The sequence below is a fragment of the Tasmannia lanceolata genome, unplaced genomic scaffold (assembly GCF_043159265.1).
Source record: "Tasmannia lanceolata isolate RefF3 unplaced genomic scaffold, GAP_Taslan_0.1 ptg000037l, whole genome shotgun sequence".
Taxonomy (NCBI): Eukaryota; Viridiplantae; Streptophyta; class Magnoliopsida; order Canellales; family Winteraceae; genus Tasmannia; species Tasmannia lanceolata.
The window spans coordinates 22,307,175-22,330,800 of record NW_027518714.1 but is presented as its reverse complement, the minus strand read 5'-3'; the positions used below and the strand labels follow the sequence as shown (position 1 = coordinate 22,330,800).

Genomic DNA, 23,626 nt, shown 5'->3' with positions numbered 1-23,626 from the left:
TGTTACTTCATGAAGAAATCACTTGGAGACAAAAGTATAGGGTGAAATGGCTTAAAGAGGGGGACAAAAACACTGCATATTTCCATGGCATTGCTAGTGCTAGACGGCATGGGAATCGAATAGAATCTTTGAATATTAGTGGGGGGAGAATAGAAAAGAAAGAGGAGATATCGAAAGAGATTTTAGATTTCTTCAAGCGGGTATATGAATAGGAAGAATATATGTGATAGTAATGCCTACGATCCAAACAAAGTTTCATGTTCCCCAAATCCGATCGAGGACTTGAGGGCCCTTGTGGAGATTAGGTTGAGCTTGAGATGCATATTTGTGGGCCCTTGGGTCAATTAGCTTACTTTACACCTTTCATTATTTGATTTATTTAGCATTGATGTGCTATCTTTTATTTTGTTGGTTGTTTGAAATTTTTTGTTATTTTCCATCTATGATTTGTGGAAACGGACACGAGTGTCGCGTGTCGACACGGACACGAAGTGTCGGACATGGCGAGCCTTCAAAACTCAGAAACGGGGACACGATTAGAAAAATAGGAAAAACTTAGCATGCAACATGAAAAAGAGAAAAAAAACTAGATAGGAAAAAAAGCAATTTGGTTTGGTAAATGATATCAGCACAACTTAATAGTTGCACGGTCAAAGCTTGACTTTTCTTTTTCAATTGGTTTGTGAAAGCTTATAGGAACTGTAATATTCTTTCGACAGCTCTTCAAATACTAAAAGACAAGATGCTTTAGTGGAAATATTAAAACATGGTAGTGCTGATATAATTCCCTTTTGCTCTGTTTGGTTGCTCATTTTGGGGGGATTGTAGGAGTTTCAAATGCTTGAGATCTTCCAAAGATCTCCCCAAAGCATGTTTGGTTGTCATTTAGACCTTTGACCACTAGACAACTTCTAAACATCATTGCTTTTTATCCTAGGTGGCGCCTACGTGGCGGAGATGTTTCCCCCCATAATCTTCTCCCCAAATTTCACCATTTTGATTGAGTTTGAGGAGAAGATCTCAAGAAGTTCTTGTCTTATTCTCTTTTCTCCCTTTCCCTCTCTTCCACCCTTCATTTTGGTAATGGCACCCCACATCTTCCGCTAATCTTCTCGCGGATTTCCGTGTAACCAAACACCACGGTACCAATCTTCCGCATTTCTTCTCCCAATCTTCCATGCTTGTCTTCTCCCCTTTGACCACTTCTACTAATCGCCCACCCAACTTCAAACAACCAAACAGAGCATTTGGGTTTTGTGTCGGGAGAAAATTAAAGTAAGTGTTGTTAGGGGGTAAGAGAGATGGGAAGCGTGGGTTTTTGTGAGAGAGATGGGGAGTTTGCGGTTCTGTGTGAGCAGCAGTTGACAGACAGCTATGACAAGCATCAGTCAGCACTCAGTAAAAGTTAGCAGAAAAAGTAATTATTAAGCAGTCTGCAGCGGTAAAAGTATCTTTGCAGTCTGTCAATAGCAGCAAGTAGCAGAAAAAGTAGTTCATGAGTCAGCATTCAACAACACTAGTAGCAGAAAAAGTAAGGAAATTAATGAGGTAAAATATCTAAAACTATGAGCAATGATAGATGCAAGGGAGCCCTTGCATGAAGATCTGGAAAAGGGCCCTTGATTGGTTCCACGTCATTAAGTGTAACCGTTTCAAATCAGTTGAAAAAGTAAATTCAGTTACACTTAATGATTTGGAACCAATCAAGGGCCCTTTTCAGGCTCTTTATGCAAGGGCTCCCTTGCATCTATCATCCCTCCTAAAACTATATAGTGATACATAAGAAATCGTAAAAGATATAACTTTCAACGAAAAAGGGGCTGGGAGTGTCTAAAACCGTTTCAATATGTGTCCACACATGTGTCCGTGTCGACACGGGTCTATGCTAAGAAATGGGCGTGTCCACAAATCATAGGTTGCCATCAGTATTTGTTTCCTTTATAGGAAACCATGGGTTTGTAGGGTTTTGTTTTGACTTGTTATAAATAGGAAAGAAAGTATGACAGAGCATTTGGAATAAAAGAAAATTTTATCTTCTTGAAATTGACTTGTTGATTTCTCCTCTTTGAAGGTGTAAGTTTGTAGAATTGGAATGTGCAGTGAATATAGTTCACAAGAATTCTCAGGAAGTGCGTTGGACGAATTCAAAGTCTTATCGTGATCAGTGATAGACTTGGATTGTTTTCTTCGTTATATATGTGCAGTGAATATAGTTCACAAGAATTCTCAGGAAGTGCGTTGGATGAATTCAAAGTCTTATCGTGATCAGTGATAGACTTGGATTGTTTTCTTCGTTATATATATATATATATATATATATATATATATATATATATATATATATATATATATAGAGGAAACTGTTGGTGCGCTTAAGCTCACCAAACTTATGGTCATCTTAAGCGCCCAATCACATGGGGGCCCACTCTGTTAGGATGATCCAAAGCATTCATTTGAAAGTCCCTTACATAGATGGGGGGTGTACCAAAAATCAGCTCCATAGGATCATCCTAACCCCTCCATTTGTGAAGGACAAAAATGGACAGACACAAATCTGCCCATTTTTTGTCCTCCACAAATGGAGGGGTTAGGATGATCCTATGGAGTTGATTTTTGGTACACCCCCTATCTATCATAAGGCCTTGCAAATGAATGGTTTGGATCACCACAGAAAAGTGGGCCCCCATGTGATTGGGGAGCTTAAGCGCACCATAAGTTTGGTGCGCTTAAGCTCACCAACAGTTTCCTCATATATATATATATATATATATATATATATATGAGGAAAAGGATTGTACGCTCGAGTGTACCAACCTTGCGGTACGCTCGAGTGTACCAACCTTGCGGTACGCTCGAGTGCCCAATCACATGTGGGCCCACATTTTTAGGATGATCCAAAGCATTCATTTGAAAGGCCCTTATATAGATGGGGTGTGTACCAAAAATCAGCTCCATAGGATCATCCTAACCCATCCATTTGTGGAGGTCAAAATGGACAGACACTATTTGTCCACAAATCTGCCCATTTTTGCCCTCCACTTTGGAGGGGTTAGGATGATTCAATGGAGTTGATTTTTGGTACACACCCTATCTATGATAGGGCCTTGCAAATGAATGCTTTGGATCACCACAAAAAAATGTGGGACCCATGTGATTGGGCACTCGAGCGTACCGTAAGGTTGGTACGCTCGACCTTACAATCCTTTTCCTCTCTCTCTCTCTCTCTATATATATATATATATATATATATATATATATATATATGAGGAAAGTGAAGCTGCACATACGTGTAGCTAACTTAGATACACCGACGGCTTAAAATACAGTGGGCCCACATTGTTTGGGTGATCCAAACCATTCATTTGATAGGCCCTCACATTGATAGGGTGTGCCCAAAAATCAGCTCCGTAGGATCATCCCAACCCTTCAAACTGTGGAGGCAGAAATGGACAGATTTGTGAAGGATTTTACACGTCCATTTTTGCCTCCACAAATTGTAGGGTTGGGAAGATCCTATGGAGCTGATTTTTTGGGCACACCCTATCTATGTGAGGGCCCATCAAGTGAATGGTTTGCACCACGGAAATAATGTGGGGCCCACTGTATTTTAAGCCAAAGGAGTAGCTAAGTTAGCTACCCGTACGTGTAGCTACACTTTTCTTATATATATATATATATATATAGGGATTTGCTAGGGAATTTCGTGGAAAAGTATTTCATGGCTGAATTTTGCACGAGAGAGCAGCCACCTAAGATGAATAATGAATAAGAAGAAATCTGCTGAAAAGAAGGATTTGGAAGAACAAGAGGCGGAAAATAAGGAAGAATCAACAGAGGATCCTGTGATGAGGATTGTAGGCCCAATAAGAGGCATATTTGCCCAATAGAACTTCTAGGGATATTTTTTTAATTGTTCTTAGGGATATTTTAGGACCTACAATCCTCATCATCCTGGTATTCATTCAAGAAAAGGCAAATGTATGGTAATTTTCTGATAACGATCAGAATATCTATGGTGGTACTGGTGACTTTTAATATTTCATTTATTAGTAGTCACAGAGGGCGAGAAGGTTGCTCCATTGTGACCTGGTGGTCACAGGTTCGAGTCACGAAAACAGCCTCTCTGCAAAGCATGGTTTTAAATTTAGGCCAAAATCCGAAATTTCCAAAAATTCGAAATTTCGCGAAATTCCAAAATGCCATTTAAAAAAAAAAAATGTTGCAAAATTTTGGAATTTCGGTCCGAAATTTTGAGAATGCGAAATTTCGGATTTCGGTGGGGTCCGAAATGGGTACCGAAACTGAAATTTAAAACCTTGTTGCAAAGTAGGGGTAAGGCTGGGTGTACTTCTAGCCCTTCCCGGACCCCGCACTGTCGGGAGCCTCATGCATTGGGCCGCCCTTATTTATTAGTAGTCATTAGCACTACAATTTTGTTTTTGATTCAAATCAAATTTCAAAAATGCAAAATAATACCATATGCATAGGTAATAATTATATATAGAATATAACTATAACTATGTAGTCAGATACAATTTGAGGGATTTTTTAGGTTCATTGATCAAGACTTGATGGAAGAACTTCAGAAGTTTCCAAAAATTGAAGATACAGAGCAAGAAATTGAATTTCAATTATTTGTAGACGCATATTTATTCCCCCGATTCCCCTTTACCATCCTGTATAAATGGGTTATTCTATTTGTATAGAACATGGTGGAGGGGCAGATCTAATCCCTGTTCATCTATTAGTTCCCAGTTCTTCGGTGCGGGGTAGAGCAGTTTGGTAGCTCCCAAGGCTCATAACCTTGAGGTCACGGGTTCAAATCCCGTCTTCGCAACATCTTTTGTTTTGGGATGGGAGGAAAAGAAGAGGGAAGATAGAACCACTACACTATGGGGCTCAACTATCCGAATTATTTATCATAATACAGTAATGTCAAATCGACGACCTTTATATAAAAAAAGAAGAATTATTTGGGTCTGGAGAAATAATCACTTCTGGTAACAATTGTTACAAAAGATTCCCTTTTTATGCAGAAAAGACCCGTATCAATATTCATGATCTTACATATCGACAATTCCTCAATATCTTGTTCATTCGCAACAAAATATTTTTTTTCTTTGTTAATTTAATTTTTTTTTCTGTGTAGGTAAAAACGACATCTTTTTTTTGAAGAGAGATACTATTTCACGGAGAGTCACAAGTATCTGACTTATTCATACCTTTATCTTATTCATGTATTCATCTTAGGTGGCTGCTCTCTCGTGCAAAAGTTAGCAGCGAAATGCCATTTGGTGAAATCCCCCCATCTCCCTCCCTCCCTCCCTCCCTCCCTCTCTCTCTCTCTCTCTCTCTATATATATATATATATATATATATATATATATATATATTCTACATTCAACTAGTGCCTTCATCTATTTCCTCCATTGAAGCAAAAGCGTGGAAGACCTAGGCTCCCCCAAGAGTGTGCCTATTTAGTTGGTCGGTTTGTAGAGGTCGAATTCAGACGATCGACTTCCTACGTAAAAGGGGTATGTCATATGTGGTTAGTAAATCATTGTACTTTGTGCGTCCAAGATGGAGAATCCATGGACCACATCTTTATGCATTGTAAGGTAGCCAAATTGGTATGCGGTTGCATCTTATCCAGGTTTGGCATTTCCTGGGTATTCCCATCCAAATTTCCCAAGTTGGTGCTAGGTTGGGTGAGAATTCCATGGGAGACAAAAGGTAAAGTGCTGGGGAAAATTAACCCAAAAAAAAAAAAATCACTTTACCTTTTTCCCAATATAAACCCTAAAATATATAAAAAAAGTTAATCTATCCCGAGATTTTCCTTATCGAGAAAATCCCGAGAACGATATTTGTGACATAGGTTTGGGTAACCCCGGCCCTGTAAGTATTGGTGGGGTACTGAAGGATTCTAGTGGACGACTCATTTGGGCTTTTTCGGGACCTTTAGGATCCTCAGATGCCAGTGAAGCAGAAGTTAGAGCGGCATTTCAAGGAACAAAATCCCTATGTCGAGCCTTACTGAACACCACGATTGTAGAAGGGGACTCTTAAATGCGATTCGTTGGCTTAGAGGGACGGTTGTGCCTCCTTGGAGATTTGCGCATCTTTTTGACGAGATCCAAGATCAGATAGAAGGAACCTCAATCACTTTTAGTCATGTCAGGATATCAGCTAATAGTGAAGCCGACAGTTTAGCGCGGGAAGGGGTTGGAAGATTGGGTCTAGAGATGTTTAATTTTTTGCCCCCCTTGAAATTTTTTCTACTTTTCTCATTGTATTTTCTTTTCCTAGCCTTTTGTATTGTTCTCTCTCCTTGTTCTCCTTTTCGGCGTGGATCATCTCGGTCTTCCTCTTTATCTAATGATACCTTTACCATTCAAAAAAAATAAAAATCGTAGGAATTTAGAGTAGGCCGTTCATCGAATTTTTGGGTTGATTTAGTTCAACAATTTAAAGAATACTGCCTTTTATCCATGAGTTTAGATCTTTGGATTTTCATTTTTCTTAATCCAATCAAGTTTGCGGGGCTTGAATCTTATCAAGAACATGATCTGAAATTCTGAACCAAACAGGAAAGAGTCGAACTCTTTTCTATCTGATTCAACAACCAAAGCATGATTTTTTGTGATTTATTGACCATGGGATTGTTTGCAAAGTGCGTGGGTTGCAAATCCAAAATCCATAATTTCTTTTGGTGTTGAATTCCATCTCAGAAATCCATACTAGAAGAATGAGAAAGATACATGATTCAGGATACAGAAGATTCTTGAAATAAACCTACGCTTATCATCACATACCCTGTTTGAACAGGGGAGAGTGGCCTCGGAAATTATTTTTAGAGGCTGAAGATTCGGACCTCTTGAAGTGTTAATAAGTTTTTGGAATCAACACCAAGATTTCTAGATCAAACTTTTGTTGGCTGGAGTTCACAGCAAGGTTTGAACTCTGAATCCACGTTCCATTCCACATTAGAGGCTGAAGATTCAGGCCTCTTGAAGTGTAAATAAGTTTTTGGAATCCGCACCAAGATTTCAAGATCAAAGTTGTGTTGGCTGGAGTTCATAACTAGAAGATGATATCAACAAGGTTTGAGCTTCTGAATCCATGATTTTCTCCACTTTGTATGGGTAGTGGATTGGGAACTGTTTAACATTGAAATTCTTTGATCCTCACGACATAACTATATTGTCTTTTGTGGGTTCCTGTATTGGCCCTGATGCAGCGAAGGTTGAAGTTCATGCTATCCGGAGCAGTGTTAAGCTATTGGGTGGAAAACCTAACACGTACTTGGTGTTAGATGTTCTTTCTATCATAATCATAGGGAAGTAGTGAGGTAGCAGAAGCTTTTAGGTTCCTGGTAACACATGAAAGATTGAATGGAGGGAAAGGGAAGAAAGGGTTATGATTTTAAGGGAAAAGGGTTGAAAAAGACAGTTGGGACTGTAGAAAGGGCAGTTGAAATGGATGAAAGTGCGGTTGGAATGGTTGGAAGTGACGATTTCTAAAGAAAAGTACACAATATAATTAGGGATCATATGGGGGTGGAAGGTTTTACAGTGTAAAGGTGAAGTTGATGGAAGGTGCCAACAATGTAGATGAGTTAGGAGTATTCGGCTGGGTTGAAGTTCTTGAGGATTGAAGAACTTGTGGTGGCTGTTGGGACGCATGAATCGGTTAAAGTGGTGTTGCGGTTGGCAATATAAGGGCGGCCCAGTGCACGAGGCTCCCGCCAATGTTGGCAATATAAGGGATTCTTAAAAAGCCAAGAATCATTTGGAGTGGTTGGGATTCTTGGAGGATGCAAGTGGTTGGTGAAGCAAGAAAAGGTTGGGTGGGGGAACGATGGGAATCGGTTACAGTGAATGAGAAGGGGCGGTTTCAAGGGTCTGAAATTAGATGTGATGGTGATCGATTAGAGAAAAGAGGTTTTCTGCTTTTATTGCGGTTTGGGCTGGGAGAAAACTAACTTGTAATTGGTTGGGGAAAAATGTGTTAGAATCAGTAAATCAGGTTGCTGTTGCGCAAACCTGCAGATCCTCTGGGTTTGTTTTGTTGCGATGAAGCAGAAGGTTTCGATCGACAGGTTTAGGATGGACTTGGAAGTGATGGCTGGACTCTCAGTTAGAAGAACATGACGTTTCATGGCAGAAAAGGGGCTGGTTTGTGTTGGTGATCTGTTGATAAAAGGGCACCAAGATGGGTTCTCGAGTGGTGGGTTTTTGAAAAAAGGATGGGCATCTGGTTTGGGATGTAAATAGGGGTCTGATCGGTTTTGGACGTGGTGAAATACAGTGACTGTTAGCTGATTTTTTAGGTGATGATCTTGGCTGAGGTTTGGGGTTAATCGGCTGGATGTATGAGAAGCAGGAATTAAGGAAAAGCTGGTTGCAGTGGTTTTTGCTGTTGAATCCAAGCAGCAGGAAGGGGATGAAGAAGAAGATCGTTTTGATTTCTCAGGAACTGAAATTGGTTTTCTACGTAGAAAAAACAGCACAGGAAGCTTAACTTGCAATCAATGTGTAAGCCCAAATGTTCAACCCTTGGCAATCCCATCTTGTTTTGATGATTCCAAAGTGATTTTGTGTACTAATGAGTTTGTTCATTAAGATTGTAGATGTGTACATTTGATCAATGTCAAGAGAGCCTGGATCAAGGTAACAAAGCCTAAATGGAGTATCAATAAATTGCTAAAGATGCCTTAGAAGATCCACGAATGGAAGAGAATTGAAAAGAAGAAGTAGAAGATCAAATGGTTAGAATGTATTGGAGATCAACTTCAAGTGGTTTGCAAATTCAAAAATTTCAAGTGATTTCAAAACCACTTTTTTTGAAGTGTTTCAAAGTCTCAAATATGTTTAAGATATCCCCCTAAACTTATTTTGAATAATTCAAGAAGTGGGAAACAAAATGGCCCAAAGAATAAAAAGCTCTGGGGGACACATGATGGCCCAGACATATGTAACATCATCTGTTTCTAACGGATAGAATTTCCCTCTCTGGTTCATGTTTCAAACATCTGGCCAGACGTCTGGACACATGAATATAGCTTTTGAAGGCTATAACAGCCATTTTTGTTTTTCCCTAAAAATTACCTAGATGCCACCAAACGGTCATATTTTGATTGTGGCTATATATACAACATAAAATGACGTTTTTACTCAACTTTTACACTTGGAAAAATCATTTTTTACACTTGGAAAATTTAATCATACTTGTAGAGTCCGTTTTCCACTGTTTACTTGTTTTCTCTTCTTCAAAGCCTACAACTTGCATTCTATTTTGAAGAACATATTCATAGGGAAAATTTGTATATTCATCCTTGAGAAGAAGCATTGTTTTGAAGAGGTGTATTAGCCTATTGTAGAGGTATTTCTTCCTTTCTTCTTATTGTATTTGGCAAGTGTTTGGAGACGCATAGCCTCTCCTGAGGGAAGTGTTGGGAGACGCAGTACCCTTCTCCGTCGGCAAGTGATGAGGCGCGGAGCCACGTTCTGTGTAAAGGGTTCATATTCACCTTAAGAAGATTGCGTAGTGAAGCCATCAAGGTGTCTTGGTGGAGTGGAGGAGGACCGGTTTGGACTGAACAACTATAAATCCCAGTGCACACTTTCCTCTCTCTATTTCTCATTTATCCGCGCATTTGAGTTTTTATCTTCTTTGTGGATTTATTGTTTAATTTGCTCCCTAGTTTTAATTCCTAATTAACGAGAGCAAAAGTTTTTATAAAACCCAATTCAACCCCCCTCCCTCTCTTCCCGGGTTGCCATACTAGGGCCACATATTATTTTCGCAATGTTTATTTCAGAATTAAGATGATGATAGAGAAACGTCTACAAATACCATATTTATAGAAAACTCGTCAACTTCCTACCTCTACCACAACTTAACACTGTCCTATTGAAACTAGGACTGCTTTCCTACTTTGACTAGAACTTACAAATTTAAATTAATAAAGTCAATCTTCCATGACTTGGACTTCCAACCCAACTTAAAATTCAACTCCTAATTTAACTAAATGCTCAAAAAGAAAGGGAAAATTACAACTTAGCCATGAACTTAATCTTCATGAAGCACTCACAGACTTTTATTTTCGAATCCTTTTCTGATCTCCTATCAACCTTAGGGTGATCAGTCCTTTTAAGATAATCCTCAGAGATTTCGTCAATCCGATCGACATTCTGGGCCTTCGGATCTATGATCTGGACATATTGAGGCATCTCAACGGATACACCTGCATCAAGTAGACTCCTCCATCGACTCGTTAGCTTATTATGGTGTATATTGCACAAGGATGATGGTTTGGCATGCGATACCTATATTGTATTTTTGTTATTTTCCATTTTCTTTACTCTTTGCTCTTTTTTATGCCTGTGCTAGCCTGGTCTTTTAGTTTTGTCTTACTCATTCGGAAAAGGATATCAGGGCATCGTTGAGAAGGCAAGGTTGAAGATAGTGGTGGTGAGGTGGCTAAATTTGTTGTGGAATTGGTTGACCCAAATTAAGCTAATACATGCCTTCAACCAAGGCAAGAAGAAACACAATCCAACCTTTCAAAAAAAATAAAGGAAGAAGAAGAGAAATACAGGGCTGATTTACGTCGCACTCCCAAAATCTGGCCTAACCTCATAATACCACTGTGGCACCCACGTTGGAGCATATGAGTTGAAACTTGGAGTGGGAGATCATCACCAAGTAGTCCCTACCTATGTATCAAATTTGGTGTGAAATGAGTCGTGGTTGCTGTGGTTTTGGCCGCTAAAAGAGGGCTAATTTGTTAATGATTGCAAGTAGGGGCATCTTTCTCTTTTTTAGTTAAATAACTTACGGGTGCAAAGGGGACACGGAAACAGCCTCTCTGCAAAGTAGGGGTAAGGCTGCGTACATCTAGCCCTCCCCAGACCCCGCAATGGCGGGAGCGTCGTGCACTGGGCCGCCCAAAAAAAAAAAACAGGTGCAAAGGGGAGTGGGCATTGAACCTACGGGTGCACTTCAGTAACTTTAGTTTATACGGAAATTCATGTGGAGAGGGCATTGAACGTAGTACATTCATATATACTAAAAAAGACTAAAAGAGAGAAAAGGGGACTTTTCTTGGCTATTGCTTTTGTTTTCTTTGTGATTTAAGGTTTATCGTATTTCTCTTCATCTTCTAATTGATCTTCTTCTTGGATCCATTTTTCGCTCTATTTCTTCTTCTTCTTTGATACTAGTTTTTATTAATCTCCAATTAAACTTGAAAGATTGTTGATAACTTGCTTATCTTTCTTCTCCTCTCCATATTGCTTTCATTCGTATTTGGTGGACCATTTTGACCTTTTTATTTATAAATTTGCAGATTCCAGAACTAGAGTTTGAGATTCCTCCAGAAGCTCAACGCGGCACACTTTCTACGGTATCTCCTTGGTTATCTTTGGCTGACATCCTAATTTTATTTAATTGTGGAATAGAAGGCAGAAATTTTGTATTCGTGATATTCTTTCTTTTCTTTTTTGAATGATGTTGTCTTCCTTGTAAATCCATTGTTGTTATAATTGTTTTTGCTTGTTAACGTTCAATGTTTCATACTGTCTACATTTTGTTGAAGTTTTGTATGTTTCTATGGGGATTCTTCCCATTTGTAGAAGCCAGTCGATAGAAAGTTCCCACTCAGAAGTATCCTACAATTCCATAACCAACTAGATTAGCTTGAATTGTCCTCTAGTCTTGTATGGAAGTTATGCCCCCTTACCTTTGGGTCATTATAAGAATACATAAGTTGTTTAAATCAATATTTTTTTGAACTCAAGGATAGGGAAGAGAAAGAGATCATGGTGTGATCAGTCATCATATGGGCTTCTCTAATTGTTGGAAAGGGGCTTTAGGGCAAGGTTTTAAATTTCGGTTCCGGTAGGAAATTTTAGCTAAAATCTTTTAAAATCATGAAAACATTTCAGTATGAATCACGACTGAGATCCCAACTAGAATCTTCACTGCTGATTTTTCTTCTTCTTTTTTGTCTTTTTAGAAATACCTTAAAGGAATCTCGTAGTTTTTCTCTTTTCTACGAGTGAAGTTGATTTTTGTCAAGATTTCTATTAAAAAGATTTTTTTTTTATCAGAAAAGTTGTATGTTTCGCATATTTCGACCGAAACATTAATTAAATCCCGAATGATTTGGGCAAAATTCCAAAATTTCGGACGAAATTTTGTATTTTCCAACTCCAAGTGGATTTCGTTTCAGTAACTTACGAAATTGAAATATTTCGGCTGTAGCGAAATGTTTCGACCAAAATTTTAAACCATGCTTTAGGGGAATTTTGTGACAATGATTTGATTACTGTTCTCAATAGTCAAGAGTGACTGATGTGGGACGACATGGTCATGGTTAGGCTGTAAATCTACCCTAAAATCACCAGTCAATTCACAAAAGTGTACAAAAGTAACACAAATGGAAAAAGGGAAGGAATAAAGGAAATACGGAGAGAAATGCTAGGGTTTTTAAAGGCAAATCAAAGAGCCCTTCTTATCTTTTTATCAAAATGATTGCTCTAGTGATCTCTTGGGTAAAATCGCTACCTCAATTTAAGTTTGTGTCAGCCTACGACTTATGGGAAAGGTGGAAGGATTTATGTGATAGTGGTGAAAGCAAGCATAAGCCTTCACAAGAATGGGAGCCTCCTCCACAAGATTTCGTAAAGCTTAATTTTAATCACTCAATTTTGGAGAACCCTAGTCCTGTAGGTGTGCGGGGTGTTCTTAGAAATGCAGGTGGCGAAGTTCTTTGGGCTTTTGTGGGGTCAATTGGGGTGGCAGATGCCTCTGAAGCGGAGGTGCGTGCGGTTCATCAAGGGTTGGAGCTTATTATGAAACATCATCATAACAAAGTTGTGATAGAAGGAGATGCTATGAATGTTATTCGATGGTTTATAGGTCCACAAAAACCGCCATGGAGATTTGAGTGATGGTTTGATGAAATGAATGACTGGGTTAAGTCTTTGGAGGTTGACTGCCATCATGTTTGGCGCTCAGCTAACCAACTAGCGGATGGGTTAGCTAGAGAGGGTGTATTGAAGCAATCACTAGCTCTCTTTGATTCCCCACTCCCATGATTTCTGTTTTATCTTGTATATCGATTTGTTGATGTATAATTCGCTCCTCCTTGTATCTTGACCATCTCAGTCCTTATCAATATATTCGTTTACCATTTCATAAAAAAAGAAGGAAATAAGGCATTCAAGGGACCAGACATGAAGAGAGACATATACATAGAATTACATCCCCGTCATGCATGTATAACTTACTTATGAAATCTGTTTCGTTTCGTCTGGAATTGACGTACTGGTGAAGGGCCGTTGGAACATTCTGGAAAGAAGTTTGGTTTTTTTTTTTGTCATGTTTCTTCTGTACTGGACGAAACAAGGCGAAACATCATTTTCTGGCTAGAACCACATTATTTTATGGAAAAACTACAGATCCGCCCTGAAATGGCTTTTTTTTTTTAGCATTGTGAACGGATTTCTCTCTCTCTCTCTCTCTCTCTCTCTACTCCCAACTGAATAGAAGCTATAAACACACATTAAATGCCCTATTTTCTTCACTACAAAATATATTTTTCATTTTTTTGATTTTTCAAATTTTCAATTATTATTTTTTCTCCGATCGTAGTTCCTTTTCAAAATAGAGCACCCAAAGTGACGAAACATGGGTACGTCGCATCCCACTGATCTCACTGATCAATACTAGAGACAGAACAAAATTGTGTCCAAAACTAAGATGTCTAGTGGTTTTGAAGGTTGGAATGATGCTGGCATGAGTGGATAATGGATCACAAATGGCTAATGGCCACTAATGAGAGGCCGAAATGCTGAGTTGGCAAGTGTTGCACGGACGCGCGCGCGTACACACACGCACAAACACGTGTCATGTCCAATATGCATAGCAGTGTGTCGTGACTTATTTGTTTGCACCATTGTTTTAAATTATTAATACTCTCTGAGTTAGTCATCAACTCGCTCGAGTCGACTAAGTTTTACCTTTGCCAAGTTCTCATTCGAGACCAAAAGTTCCCCCCTCAAGTCAATCGATACTCCTCTGGCTCACCAGAGTTATATGAAAATTGACTGCGTCAATCATTGACTCACTTGAGTCGAGTCTGTTTTACCTTGGCCGAGTTTTCATGAGTTTTTAAACATTGATTTGCACACTTCGACACAACAAAACATACAAGTAGTAAAATCCATAACTGATATATATATATATATATATATATATATATATATATATATATATATATATATATATATATGAGAGAACATTTCCTACACACTTGTGTAGGTAAGTTACCTAATCACTACCTTAAAATACAGTGGGGGCCCACATTGTTTGGGTGATCCAAACAATTCATTTGAATGGTCCTCACATAGATAGGGTGTCCACAAAAAATCAGATCCATAGGATCATCCTAACCATTCAAACTATGGAGGCAAAAAATGGACTAATTTGTGAAGGTTTATACACGTCCATTTTACCTCCACAAATCGTAGGGTTGGGATGATCCTATGGATCTGATTTTTTGTGGACAATCTATCTATGTGAGGACCATTCAAATGAATTGTTTGGATCACCCAAACAATGTGGGCCCCCACTGTATTTTAAGGTAGTGCCATAGTTGTAAATACCGTTTCGTTTCGTCCGGAATGGACGAAACGAACCGGTTTCGTTCAAATTCCGGAATGAAATTGACAAAATTTCGTTTCGGACGAAATTTCGTTCCATTTCGTCCATTCCGGACGAAATTTTCCGAAATCCGGAATTTCGTCCGGAATGGACGAAATTCTCCATTCCGGCCGAAATCGTCCATAACGGCTAGTTTGACTTGCAGAATTTACGACAATGCTCCTGCAACGGCTCTTTTTGGTTTTTGACCATTTTAACCTCAAAATGTGACCGTTTATAGCTGTTGGGAAGGGTATTTTAGTCATTTTTAAATGCACAATCAATAAAAAACTCTATAAATAGCATTTTCCCTACCTTCTTTTCCTCCACCTTCACATAAGTGATGCTCCTTCTCTTCTCTACTTTCACTTACACTATCTATTCTACTAAATTTCCTACAAGTCTACCCTCTTCTTCAACTCAATCCAAGTCTATTTTGGAGCAAAGGGAAGGCATACATTCAACTTACCACTACAAGAAGTCAAGAACTATTTCCAAAGGCTTATTTCAAGTGAGTGAAGGCTAATTTTTTCTTCTTCTCTTCAACTCAAGTTCAACCCCAAGGTTCTCTTTATTTCTTTCCATTTCCTTTCTTTTATTTCTTACTTCATTTGTCCCCTTCTACTTCATTTTTTTGTAATTTGTTTCAATTTTCTTTCTTCTAATTCATTTTCCCCCTTCTTCTACTTCATTTCAGAATGAGTGGGTCGGGTTCGGGACCTTCTGCAGGAGCATCCTCTATTGGTTCGGCACCCGCTAGATCGGATGACCCGGCATGGTCTTACGGTACATTGGTTCCGGGTCAAAGAAATAAAATAACTTGCATATTCTGTGGCAAAGTCATATCGGGTGGAGGTATAACCCGCTTGAAAGAACATTTAGCGGCTGTTCCTGGTGAAGTAGCATCATGCAAAAAAGTGACTGAAGATGTAAAATATCGAATGAAGCACCTTTTAGATGCAAAGAGAAAAGAAAGGGCTAGGATGAGCATATCCAGAGCAGAGGTTGGAGGTTTTTATGGCACACCAGACGAAGAAGAAGAGCAGGATGAAGAAGACCTTGGCACACAATTGCCTCAAGTCCCTCAACGAAGAGGTAAGGAAGTTCTTGTAGAACCGAGTGGTACAAAAAGGAAGAAGAAGGGAATCACAGGAGGGATCAGGAATTTCTTTGCAGCACGAACAACCCCTGGAGCCCAGCCAAGCATTAAAAGTGCTTTGGCTACTAAAGAAACAATGGATAGAGCAGACATGGCGGTTGGCATGCTTTGCTACGATGCCAATCTCCCTTTCAACGTTGCCAATTCACCTTTCTGGCAACCTATGTTTGACGCTGTGAATGCCGTGGGTTCGGGTTATAAGGCACCTACTTATCATGCTTTAAGGGGTCCCATTTTGAAGAATACAGTGGATGAGGTAAACAACTACTTGGAGGAAATTAAGATGTCGTGGAGATACACTGGTTGTAGCATTATGGCAGATGGATGGACAGACACCAAACAACGTTCCCTAATCAACTTTTTGGTGTACTGCCCTAAAGGAGTCATATTCCTCAAATCCGTTGATGCATCTGGCATAGTGAAGAATGCCGATGAATTATACAATATCTTTGCAAAGATTGTCGCAGAGGTGAATCCGGAATATGTGGTGCAATTTGTAACTGACAGTGAGCCAAGTTACAAAGCTGCTAGGAAAAGACTAGAAGCCGCGTTTGGTACATTCTTCTGGACTCCGTGCGCAGCTCATTGCTTAGATCTCATCTTGGAGCATCTGTGCAAACCGACTGTATTTCCTCACATAGCAACCACAATTGAGAGGGCTCGAACGATTACAAAGTTCATCTACAACCATGGAAGCCTCTTGAATTTGATGAGGAAGAAGTTCACAGGAGGGAAGGAGTTGTGCCGCCCTGCTGCAACCAGATTTGCTACAAATTTCATTAGCATACAAAGTCTGGTGTTGAATCGGAAAGCACTTCAGCAGATGTTTGTGTCTGATGAGTATAGTACTAGTAGGTTTGTCCAACACCCACTGAGTGAAGGGGTAGTTAGTACTGTGTTGGATAAATCTTTTTGGGACCAATGCAAGTACATTCTAAACATCAGCGAGCCTTTAGTGAGAGTGCTGCGCTTGGTAGATCGGCAGGACAAACCGGCGATGGGTTACCTATATGAGGCTATAGATAAGGCCAAAGAGAACATCAAGGAGAGGTTGAAGAGAAAATTAGATTACAATCCCATCTGGAGGATCATCGACCAAAGATGGGATAGGCAACTCCACAGTCCCCTCCATGCAGCAGGATATTTTCTTAACCCTGCTCTCTTTTTCACTCCTACCTTCTCTAGGCACAATGAAGTCTCCAGAGGCTTGTTGGCATGCATCACTCGACTGGTACCTGATGAAGGTACACAAGACCTCATCACCAATCAGATTGAGGATTATCGAGAGGCTAAGGGTATGTTTGGAATGAAGCTTGCAATCCGCAACCGAACGAAGTTGGGACCAGGTATATTTGAGTTTTTTGTTTAATTAAGTATAATTCATTTTAACTTTCAGTTTCTCAACAAATAATGATTTACTATTTGTTACTTTACAGTTGCATGGTGGAATCAATTTGGAGGTGACGTGGAAGAATTACAGACATTTGCGATCAGAATTCTCAGTCAGACCTGCAGTGCGACTGGGTGTGAAAGGAATTGGAGCACCTTCGAACACATTCACTCTGCAAAGAGAAATAGGTTGGAGCACCAGAGATTAGATGACTTGGTGTTTGTCCATTACAATCTTAAGTTTCGAGAAAGGTATACAACGTAATATAATGTTTTCAACTCTCACCTCATCACTTTAAGCTTTTAAGTTCAACCTTTGACATTGATTAAACTTAATGTTTTCCTTTTCAGGGACTTGTTGAGGAAATCATCTACCACTAGTGACCCTTTGAGTATAGACCATCTGGATGTCATGATGGATTGGGTTGCAGAAGAAGAAGATGTCATATTCACGCCGGAAGACATTGGGTGGGAAAATCTTGAAGCACCTACTGTTGTGGTTGGGGCCGGGGACGACAACGACGACTTTCTCATGCCTCTTGAAGAAGATGTCCATACTGGTGGTCCAGGTGGTGATGACGGCGGCGGCAACGACGACGACGACGAAGAAGACATTGAGTATGATCATCCGGGTTATGATGACTGAGAGTTGTTGCTACTAGCTATTGTCTATGTTTCATTTTCATGTATCTTTTTTTTTTAATGTTTTTCTATGTATCAGACTATCAGTTGCACTTGTGCAAGACTTTATGTGTTTAAGTAATGAATATGCCTTTTGGGACACATATTTTGGACTATTTATTAGTTTTTCATCTTTTTCTATTGATTTTTTATTTTTTTGGATTTTTCTCATATTTTTTAATATATTTTTTGTGTGAACGAAAAGTTTCGACCGAAATGCACCGAAATGACCGAAATCCCACCGAAATTCCGTTTCGGTGGCCAAAACGAAATGGCGACCGAAACGGAATTTACAACTATGGGTAGTGCGTAGGTAACTTACCTACACAAGTGTGTAGGAAATGTTTTCTCTTTCTCTCTCTCTCTCTCTCTCTCTATATACATATATATATATATGAGAAAAGTTAAGTGCACCAAAAAATCGTGCGCTGAAGGTTTTTAAGTAGCTCTCCATTGGTCGTTTGAAGTGCGCCCAACATCTAACGAATACGTTATGTCGTATGTGATAAAAACCCAAAACGCATACTCTTTCGAAATTCTAGGGTTTGCGCCTCTTCTTCTCTCTTCGTAAAAAACCCAAAACGCTTCTCTAGGGTTTGCTGGTTTCTGAGCTTCCCTCCGACGGATTTCCTCCGATGGCTTCCATCCTTCGCCGACGGCGTCCCTCATCCCAGGTTAGTACCATTTTATTTTATTTTTCCCTTCAAACCCTTTTTTTTTTTTTTTTCTTTCCTTCCATACATCAAGAAAAGGAGAAAATCTGATTTTTTTATGAAATATCCATGAAAAAATTGAGGAAGGAGATGATAGTGAAATCAGATGGGGTTTTTTTGTGTGGTTTTCTTGGTTTTTTTTTTGGTTTGGGGTTTTCATGGTAGGGGAAGGAGATGATGGTGTTTTCAGGTAGGGTTTTTCGTTTTACACATGTTTTTTTTTTTTTGGCTGAAGTATCCATGAAAAAATTGAGGAAGGAGATGATGGTGAAATCTGATTTTTTTATTTTATTTTTCTTATACTTGCTGTGATGTATTTCTCTTTAGCCAATAGAAGATTAAAGTTGATAATGCTTCAGGAGTTTTTTTAGACTTCTGAATGTGTATGCTTTAAAAAGACTGCTCTTTGAAGTTCTATTTTGTACTTAAAAATGGAGTTTTATCTTCATTTTTTTCATCTATTGTTCTTTTAATCCAAATCTGCGTACAATATTTTCTGTGATTTATTTAGTGAATCTGATACTTTTGTTCTTGTGTAAAGATATGCATATAGCCTATAATTTACCCAAGGTACTCACTATTTTTATAGGTTAATTGGTCTTTTTTTTTTTCAATATTGCGTTCCTATGTTATTAGTGATGCTAAACTTATCCCAACATCATAGATAGAACCCATGAAACCCAAATCAGAGATGGCTGTAGATGGGAAATTCTCTCCTCTCAACTTCTGCACTCCAATTTCATATGAAAATAACCATTCCTTTAAACAACTTTGAATTTTATTTTATTTTTTAATCGACCAGCAAAGGACTTTCTTAAAAAAAATGAAAAAGCACCAATAGACCCAAATCATTTTTGAAATGAATGAAATAAGAACGGATTAAAATCATTGTATTACTAGTTGGCCATTGTTTGCAAGCATGTCAGGTTAACATTGCTTTTGCAAATATAATAGGGCTTTTCTGTGTTTGAAAAATAGGAGGTTTCCCAATGCCGAAGCTTACACCAGTTAGGTGAACATCTTATCCTTGTGGCTCAAGTTTATATTTTATGATTTACATTCGATGTTTTTTCTTAAATAGCTTTCCTGCATAGTTATTACTAGAGTGCTATGGTTAGGACCGAATCGACCGATGGGAGATCTTAGGACTGATGGGGACATAGGAATTTGGGTAAAAATCATTTCAAATGGGAACTTTATCGTTTTTACCAGGGGCACCAAATATGTGCGTAAATAAAACAAGGGCTCACACACCACTCTCATCCCTTACATATATTATCCTGTTTTGTGGTTACTTTCTCTATGGTTTGTTGTGGATGTGATATAAGATGACCTATACAGGGTATTATGAGCAGGAGCCGTGAGGGCTATACCCACCTTCTAGAGCATCACCGCACCAGTAGTACACTCAACACTTGGACACTTCGTGTGTAAAACGGACATAGTTCGTATATTGGAGGGAACTCACAGTATACAAGTAATTATGCACCTGGCCGGTGGACCTCAGCCTTACCCCTTCTATATATTGCATTTGTCCTTTGTTTGCATATAGGGACGGACATGTGTTGCTCACACATGTGGAGCCTAGAGTTAGGGGCCCTGTCCTATTTGTAAAATAGGGTAGCTCACCTCGTGTGGCTACAAATGCGGTCCTAGTACACTCACCAGTCAGTTATGAGTCGAGATCTTCTTGACTCCGCCAGTTTAGACCAGCTCCATACAAACCATTTTCTTATGGTTATTTATAATGTGGGTACATTTATTTTTTTGAAATGGAATGTGGGTACATTTATATATTTCTCTTCTTTCAATTACTAGGAAAATGGAACCAACCTCTTCGCAACAGTGTGGGTTACGTATCGAGGATAATGGCCGTGTACAGTCTGGTTTTGTTGATGATGCTTTCTCGCAAGCCTCCGGGTTAAGTATTGAAGAAGTTGACGCCCATGGTCTTATTGTGGTTGATGATGGGGTTAATCTGAATGAAGATAATATAGAATGGCCAGATACTGATATGAATGACGAAGATGAGGGTGATAGTACGCCCAATAAGGCTGCTTGTGAGAATAGTAGTGTGAATAAGCTGTTTCTAAACCAAGTGTTTGATGATTGGATGTGTGCCTATGAAATCTACAATTCTTATGCACTAGCTACTGGTTTTGGAGTACGAAAATCCAGTACAAATAGTTCTAAAAAAAACAAATGATTTGACCTCAAGGAAATTTGTGTGTGATAGAGAGGGGGTGAAAAGTATAAGGCGAAGAAAGTGGATGATGGTAAGGAAAGGAGGGAATGACGAGCTGTCAGATTGAATTGCAAAGCTAAAATGATCATAAAACTAAGAGATAGGAAGTGGGTAGTGACCACCTTTGATGACATTCATTCTCACATTCTGACTTCCCCACTGAAGAGGCAAATGCTCCGTTCCCATAATAGATTAAGTAAGAGTGAAAGTGTTAAGACTTTGATTGACTGTCTCGATGAGACCCAGATGCCGGCTGCGAGGATTGCAAAGGCCATTAATTCAACAAACGATGGAATATCAGGTGTGGTAACACCAAATCAAGTTGCTTCCTATTTGAGAAGGAAAAGGGTGAACAATATAGGCCAAGAAGCTGTCTTAATGGCCAACCTTCTCCAAAAGAAGAGATCAGAAGACCCCAATTTCTTTTTCTCGATGGAGTTGGATACGGATGGGACCTTCCGATCTATGTTCTGGGCTGACGCTAGGGCTAGAGATGCTTACATGACATTTAGCGATGTCATTGTATTTGATGTCACTTACAAAACCAATAGGTTATCTCTGCCATTTGCACCGTTTACAGGAGTGAATCATCATAGACAGTCGACCATATTAGGATGTGCGCTGTTAGCTGAGGAGACAGAGGAAACCTTCAGTTGGTTATTTGAACAGTGGTTGACGTGCATTCATGGTAAAGCACATGATGCGATAATAACTGATATGGATCCAGCCATGAAAAATGCAATTGGAAGAGTTTTCCACACACCCGTCATAGGTTCTGTTCGTGGCACATACACAGGCATCTGGTTGAGCATGTTGCAGAGATGAGGGATTCGACTAGTGATTTCAGCCGCGATTATAATCGGTGGTTTTTTTTTTAAATATTGAGGATTGTGAGCAGTTGTTGCGAGATTTGGTTTGTAAATATGAAATCGGGGAAAGTGATTGGTTATCTAGGATGTGAGAGAAGCGAGAGCACTGGGTTCCGGCATATTGGCGAAACACATTCACTGCAGGAATGACTTCGAGTCAACGTAGCGAAAGCATGAATGCATTCTTTGATGGATATTTGAATAGCAAAACTGGCTTGCATGAGTACTTAGTTGCATGTGATAGGGCACTGGTTCAACGTCGTAAAACGGAAGCCGAAGAAGATTTCAAGTCGAAATATTCAAAAGCAAGTATGACCAAGGATGGGGCTGTGGAAGAATATTTGGTAGGTACCAGAAATGATGTGAAGAGCAGATGGTGTAGGGTATTTTATGATGATTCCGATGGAGTGACTGTCAAATGCGATTGTGCTAAGTTTGAAAGGAAGGGATCTTATGTAAACATATCCTTTGTATTATGGATACGAAATAATTGAAAAAGGTCCCCGACCATTACATGTTGAGGAGATGGTCTATTCAGGCAATGTATCAAGTAGGGGGTACAATATGTCCATCGCCACAAGTGGGTGGTAGCGTGAATCCGTTTCAGAAGTGGTGCCTAATCTCAAGATGGCAACGACTGGTTGATGGACCTGGAAGAGATGAGAACGTTTTTAACAGGATGACTGAATTTTGTGATCTTTTCGCTGAAAATCAAAAGCAGAAAGAAAAGCAAGTTACATTTGAGGCTAGTGAGTTACCAATCGTTGGTAGCAAAGTATATTCAAACAATGGCGTGCGTGAGTCAAATACCTGAAATCACAATTCGAGACCCACTACTTGCGAAGACCAAGGGCCGTCCAAAGAAGCCAACACGCCTGAAATCTGGCTTAGAGACATCTGTATCCCAACCAAAGCAACAGACGTGCAAATCCTGCGGCGGAAAAGGACATTATAAGTCGACATGTGAAAATAAAGGCTAGGTTTGTTTTGTTGCCTACATGCCGATTTGTATGTGTACATGGCGTGATATTTGTTAATGTTTATATATTGATTCTGTTATGTTGAATGCAAATAGAAGACTAAAAGAAAGCGCCAAGAGGGAGGTGACGTAGAGGAAGAGGAAGATGACGACGAAAAGAAAGAGGAAGACGCATAGGAGGAGTACGTGTAAACTATGATCTATCTCATGTATTTATTTGAACCGTTTTTAGTTTCTTACTTTCTGAGCATAAGTAATTACTCCGTTTTTTTGTTGTTGTAATGATCCAGGTACTTCAAATACCTAATGAAGAGAAGCCTGATTGAGGAAATAGTTGATGTAACATGCTGTGCTTACATGTAACCTGATGGAGAAATGTTTCATGTGGCATTGAGTTAAACTGTTTGTCCTGTATCTTTCTATTGTGAATCAACTAAGTAGGGCATGCAAGAAATTTGGAATGGAGGACTTATCTGTCTAGTAATATGTTCTCTGTAAGCTTGATTTTGTGGTGTCTTCTTTCGGACTGTTGTGTCTTTGTAGAGATTGTTCTACCTTCATTATGACTGGGGACTATATTACCGAAGAAGTTGGATGCATGTCAGGGCCATTAAACTATATAAGCATGCATGTGCAACCATGCCCCAGAAAAGGGATGTTGCAATTCATAGCCCCCCTCATATAATATGTCCATCCGCCCCTCGCTATGGTTTTGTATTGGTAAAAATTCATTAGAATTTAAAATAAAAATGGATTTGACATGAGTAAGGACCATCCATTGCAGGGAAGTAAAAGATAAACGGTTTGGATCATCAAATTATATGGACCCCATAAGTGTGTTTATCCACTACTGCAGAGCCATTGTAATTAAATGTGGCG

At 39.3% G+C, this 23,626-nt stretch overlaps 2 protein-coding genes and 1 non-coding gene across 3 annotated transcripts in view; all 3 read left to right on the top strand.

The window, feature by feature from the left end:
• Positions 1–23,626, top strand: part of LOC143860068 (uncharacterized) — an 87,121-nt gene that overhangs the window by 19,227 nt on the left and 44,268 nt on the right. Inside the window, exon 7 of the mRNA XM_077370579.1 lies at positions 11,354–11,410. Within this exon, the coding sequence (XP_077226694.1) occupies positions 11,354–11,410 (57 nt within the window). The remainder of the gene's footprint in view (positions 1–11,353; positions 11,411–23,626) is intronic.
• On the top strand, positions 4,764–4,837 carry TRNAM-CAU (transfer RNA methionine (anticodon CAU)). Its single transcript has one exon. It is a non-coding gene; the product is annotated as a tRNA-Met (tRNA).
• On the top strand, positions 15,068–18,043 carry LOC143862537 (uncharacterized). The gene is made up of 4 exons (XM_077373611.1): positions 15,068–15,223; positions 15,410–17,217; positions 17,308–17,512; positions 17,612–18,043. The coding sequence occupies exons 2-4, from the start codon at positions 15,411–15,413 to the stop codon at positions 17,904–17,906; spliced, it is 2,307 nt and encodes a 768-aa protein (XP_077229726.1). The 5' UTR covers positions 15,068–15,223; position 15,410; the 3' UTR covers positions 17,907–18,043.

What these genes read in the sequence shown, in the direction of transcription:
- LOC143862537 (XM_077373611.1), top strand. Translation starts at nt 15,411, where the DNA reads ATGAGTGGGTCGGGTTCGGGACCTTCTGCAGGAGCATCCTCTATTGGT. An exon ending in CCGAACGAAGTTGGGACCAG is followed by an intron (nt 17,218 to 17,307) that starts GTATATTTGAGT and finishes GTTACTTTACAG; the next exon opens with TTGCATGGTGGAATCAATTT. An exon ending in AATCTTAAGTTTCGAGAAAG is followed by an intron (nt 17,513 to 17,611) that starts GTATACAACGTA and finishes TTTCCTTTTCAG; the next exon opens with GGACTTGTTGAGGAAATCAT.